The sequence below is a fragment of the Pelobates fuscus genome, chromosome 5 (assembly GCF_036172605.1).
Source record: "Pelobates fuscus isolate aPelFus1 chromosome 5, aPelFus1.pri, whole genome shotgun sequence".
NCBI lineage: Eukaryota > Metazoa > Chordata > Amphibia > Anura > Pelobatidae > Pelobates > Pelobates fuscus.
In genome coordinates, this window is record NC_086321.1 from 189,470,025 (window position 1) to 189,476,024 (window position 6,000).

Below are 6,000 nucleotides of genomic sequence, written 5' to 3' on the forward strand. Positions count from 1 at the left end.
TTAGCTTATGCCATAAAACATACATTCTTAATTCTAAATGTATTTATTTGTTTATTTTTTATGAATAGTTGTAAGATATGTTTTGCATTTTTTTGCAAAATGTTTTGCAAAATATGTCTATCTTACAATCTCGGATTAAATAAAAACATTTTGAGGATGTCAAATATGTTTTAATGTAACATGTAAATGTTGTTAAAAATCTGAAACATGAGCTGTTTTTATCATGAGGATAATTAGCTCATTGTGTAAGGAAATATATTCAAACAGTTTCCTGTGTAAATAGGGCAACATATCCAGGAAATACCATCAGAGAAGAAAAAGATCAGTGAGATCATACTGAGCTGAATATCTGCATAACAGTTCAAACATGGAAAATGTATTGTTGTTACTTTGTGTTTTCTTGACCATAACAAGTGAGTGTGATGTGAAGTTCAATTATTTCAGTTATCAAGTAAAGTTCAGACTGCATTTCATACTATATTTATGTATTTACAGGTGTCTTTTCCCAGTTATCCTTCTCAGAATCTGGTCCTGGGGCCGTGAAACCAGGAGACAATATGATGTTGACCTGTAAAGTCACTGGAGCATCCCTTACTGACAGTTCTGGAGTATATTCAGTGCAATGGGTCAGACAGCCTCCAGGGAAAGGTCTCGAGTGGCTGACAGGGATATGGCATGATGGTACTATACGCTATGCCACATCTGTGCAGGGTCGTTTGACAATATCAAGGGACACAACTAAGGGTGAAGTTTATGTTAAATTCACTGGAGCAAAAACAGAAGACAGTTGTGTTTATTACTGTGCAAGAGATGCACAGTGTAATAAATGTGCCAAAATCCTATACATAAACTAATCTTTGACATTGTATATGATTTGACAAAGTATATAGAGTTCAAACACAATACAGAATAAAAAAAAATAAAAAAAAAACAACAATATATGAGTTTATAATTAAACTGGCTTCCATATGCCTACTGCTGCAATGGCGTTGGCTAGAAGGAGGTTTCTGTTCTTCATTTTTCCCCATTCAATATATATGTTCTTTCAGTCACACACCCTGCTATGACGTCATGGGCTTTTCTGCTGTAACTTTCTCTGTGTGAAACATCTATTTCTCAAACCAGTAATTAAATAATAGGATTAAAATGGATTCACTATTAAACTGGATTAGAAAGGTGATAGTTCTCCTATACCCTAACACCACATGGCAGTGTGAAGGTTAAATATAGAGTCGGCGGCCATCCACTGCAGGCCATCTGCACTTTCTCAGTTACTACATTTGGAGATTTGTTTAATTCCAAATTGGTGTTCGTATGAACAGCATCATCAGATGAAATTCCAATTGCCGAACTGTCACGTATTTTGTGGAAGCAAATTTCAGAGCTAGTAGCTAACAAGCAACTTAGTTTACCATAATGGACAAGAAGTCTTCCAGATTATTGTGGGCTGTATCTCCTCCCCGAACCAAAAGGTAGAAAACAAACAACTACATTTCCAAGCAGGATTCTTTTAGACACTTTGATTTCAGACTAACCAACAGAGATCGCTTGATGTAACCCTTGCTGTGCTCGCTTGTGTGGGAGTGGTGAATAGTAAGGGCAACTGATTCCAATGTGAGGCTAGGTTTAGCTTACTGCTGTATCTTTTTTTTGATTTCTTTTTATTCAAGTTTTCAATACACTTAAAAAATAGCTCTTTCGAGCACAATACATTCATTAAATATTACAAAATTTACATTTCGTTATCATACAAAGTTTGTTCTCATTAATCATTATACATAAAAAATAAAAATTAGAAACTCTTCCTTTAGCTTATTTGAGAGTAGATTATATTAATCTGTATTTTTATCTCAGTATTCTTTGTATGATATTCATTCTACCTAATTAACATGCATTCAATATACATACATACATACATCCGCTCTGCTAAGTTTCTTATATTAATACTTTATATTGGGAGGCTTATATTTTTTGGTAGTCATTTTCCAATAATGTGCAAAGCCCAGACCTCAAATGTTCCCACCAGAATGAGTTCATTATTCATTAGAAATTTTAACAAAATAGGCAGAGACAGAACATTGAACCTGATTATTTAATGTCCTTTACATAACTCAAAGTTGTAAATCCTTATATGTCTTAAATATATTAGTCAGCTATTCTCATCTCGTAGATCAAAAATGGGTCAAGTTTTAATATTTTAATTCAGTAATATTTTATATAGTAGTAAATGGTTTCCTCTCATTCCTTTTTTTTTCCCTTTCCCTGGAATCATCAAGGCGAGGAGGGAAAGAAGAAACTTTCTTAGTCGTAATTCTTGCCCATTTGAATTTTATGTGGCTTATCCCAGCTTTACAATATCAGCAATAAGGCTTTTATATACATCAAGATATGTTTGGTTTGTATTTGGATTATTAAAGGGAAACTCTACTCACCGAAAATACAGCTTATTTTCCTCCCAAACTAAATTCTACCCATCCCCTGCACCTCTGTAACCCCCCTTGCAAGACATATAAACTTCAATAAATATTATAATTCTTACCTTATTTCCAGCGCCGCATCACACATCCATCCTCCGTCGTCTACACCCCCTTCCGCGTCATCCGATCAGCTGACCCACTCTCCTTCCCTCCGCCAATGAGCTCATACTCATTGGGAAGCAAGAGCGCATGCGCATCTAACGCAGCGCCCCGCCCCTCGCACGCTTCACGCAGAGATTCATTGAATCCCCTTGTGAAGCTGCATTAGACCCACGTGATGTGCGACGTCCTCATACAGTGCGTGGGGGCGTCGCACGTCGTAACTCACCTTTCCTCTCCTATGGATGCGGAAGCACCATCTAGCGGCTAGGTAAGAGAAGGCAGCTGGAGGTGGGATTTTCAATTTAATCAAAACACTGCGGTTTAGCAAAAACCACAGTGTTTTGACAAACTTGGTTAAGGGTAGAGGGCCAAGGCACCCAGACCACTCAAATGAGATGAAGTGGTCCGGGTGCCTAGAGTGTCCCTTTAATTAAAATGCCCAGTTCCATTTTTAATTGTTTTAACATTTGGGTTTTGAATTGTAATATAGATGGAATATTAATATGTTTCCAAGCTTTTGCAATTAATATCTTAGTAGCCATAAGACTATGAATTATTAAAATCTCTACTTTTTTATTATATTCATTCCCTCTGGGTTCTTCTCTAGTGTTATTGACCCTATTTTCTTTATCAGATCAAAAGTTAGGTCCCATAGCGGAGTAATTCTAGAACAATTCCACCAAATGTGTAGGAATGTGCCGTTTATGTGGCAACATCTCCAGCAATTTGAAGGGTTGCTTATCGATATTCTATTAAGTCTTATAGGAACTAAATACCATCTATAAGATACCTTTAAAAAAATTTAAGTATGTTTAGGCAATGTATATATATTTTTTTATTTTTATAAATGCTTTACACCATGCCCTATATTGTATTTTTTTGGAAAAATCTACTTCCCATGACTTAAAGACTGTTGGCACGTTGGGGCGACCCACTATTATTAAATACTTCCATCGCTTTAGCATAATGATGTTTAATGGTGTTATTCACTAAAATTTATTTTAATAGCTTGCCTAGCTTATCTTCTCTATTTATAATATGTTCTCTGAGAAAACTTTTAATCCTTAAATAGTTACAGATTTCCTTAGATGGTAAATTGAAAGAGATAGATAGGTCAGAATAGCATTTTAAATATTTGTCATTATATAAGTCTCCAACTTGAATATTATTGATATTATACCAGTTTTTCAGATCAATTTGTGTCATAATATGTCTTAAAGTTCTTAATGATATAGTGTAATTTAAGTTTTCTTTTTATTTTTCCCCATTCTCTCATGGTTTGGGATAATATTTTTGTTTTCTGTGATATTTATCATATTGTGTTTTAGTGATGTACCGAACGGTTGGCTGGCGAATAGTTCCTGGCGAACATAGCGTGTTCGCCACGGCGGGCGAACACATGCGCGGTTCGATCCGCCCCCTATTTGTCATCATTGAGTAAACTTTGACCCTGTACCTCACAGTCAGCAGACACATTCCAGCCAATCAGCAGCACTCCCTCCCTAGCAGACCCTCTCACCTCCTGGACAGCATCCATTTAGATTCATTTGGAAGCTGCATACATTTTTTTTTATTTTCTTTTAATAATTTTTCTTATTTTTATTTATTTTTTTTTTTTTTATTGTTTTTTTTAATTCTTTATTTTTGTAGTGCATGGAGGTATAACAAATGAGCATGTGGTACCCCAACGGCATTCCTCATGCTTTTCAAGTAACAATTGTAACAATAGGGTATACGTTAATACCCTAGTCTGCGCGGAGCCCTCAATGGGTGAAGATGGATGAATTTTTTTTTTTGCGCTCGGGTTTTTTATTTTATTTTTAAGTTCGACGGGTATGATGGCTTTTTATTTGGCCTTTTTTGGGGCTGAAAAATGAAGATTTTAGAAAAAAGAAGACGTTGAATAGTAAGTTGAATTTTACTTTACAGGGTAGTAATTTTATTCCCCCCTCACTATTTTTTAGGGTGAGAGGGTGAGAGGTAGGGGCTTTTTTATTTGGGTGTGTGACTAGGGGCTTGGGGACCCCTAGTCACCTTTGATGGGGGAGGGGGGGATTTTCATTTAGGGCCCCCACCTGCCGCTCAGGGGTGGGGGCCAGGGGGAACAGTAGGTCCCCCCCCTTATTGTTGTTTAGGGCCCCAACCCGCAGCTCAGGGGTGGGGTCCGGGGGGAGGACAGTAGGTCCCCCCCTCTTATTGTAACTTAAGAACCCCAAACGCCGCTCAGGGTTGGGGGCGGGGGGGAGGACAGTAGGTGTGTCCCCCATTATTCTTTTATAGGGCCCCCACCCGCAGCTCAGGAGCCATGTTAATCTGTATATAAAGGGAGCCATGTTTACACTGTATATAGAGGGAGCCATGTTACTCTGTATATAGAGGGGAGCCATGTTACTCTGTATATAGAGAGGAGCCATGTTTACACTGTATATAGAGAGAGCCATGTTACTCTGTATATAGAGAGGAGCCATGTTTACACTGTATATAGAGGGGAGCCATGTTACTCTGTATATAGAGGGAGCCATGTTATTCTGTATATAGAGGGAGCCATGTTTACACGGTATATAGAGGGAAGCCATGTTACTCTGTATATAGAGAGGAAAAATTTTTACACTGTATATAGAGGGAGCCATGTTACTCTGTATATAGAGGGAGCCATGTTTACACGGTATATAGAGGGAAGCCATGTTACTCTGTTTATAGAGGGGAGCCATTTTACTCTGTATATAGAGAGGAGCCATGTTATTCTGTATATCGAGGGAGCCATGTTTACACGGTATATAGAGGGAAGCCATGTTACTCTTTATATAGAGGGGAGCCATGTTACTCTGTATACAGAGAGGAGCCATGTTTACACTGTTTATAGAGGGAGCCATGTTACTCTGTATATAGAGAGGAGCCATGTTTACACTGTATATAGAGGGGAGCCATGTTACTCTGTATATAGAGGGAGCCATGTTATTCTGTATATAGAGGGAGCCATGTTTGCATGGTATATAGAGGGACGCCATGTTACTCTGTATATAGAGGGAGCCATGTTTACACTGTATATAAAGGGAGCCATGTTACTCTCTATATAGAGAGGAGCCATGTTACTCTGTATATAGAGGGAACCATGTTATTCTGTATATAGAGGGAGCCATGTTTACACGGTATATAGAGGGAAGCCATGTTACTTTGTATATAGAGAGGAGCCATGTTTACACTGTATATAGAGGGAGCCATGTTTACACGGTATATAGAGGGAAGCCATGTTACTCTGTATATAGAGGGAGCCATGTTACTCTGTATATAGAGGGAACCATGTTATTCTGTATATAGAGGGAGCCATGTTACTCTGTATATAGAGAGGAGCCATGTTTACACTGTATATAGAGGGGAGCCATGTTACTCTGTATATAGAGGGGAGCCATGTTTACTCTGT

The 6,000-nt window shown here is 37.9% G+C and overlaps 1 gene segment (V, D, J or C); it reads left to right on the plus strand.

Moving 5' to 3' along the window:
• Positions 1-325: 325 nt before the first annotated feature.
• Positions 326-854, plus strand: LOC134612150 (Ig heavy chain V region PJ14-like). The segment is given in 2 exon segments: positions 326-413; positions 496-854. Coding segments are annotated over 2 exon segments (405 nt in total).
• Positions 855-6,000: the final 5,146 nt, after the last annotated feature.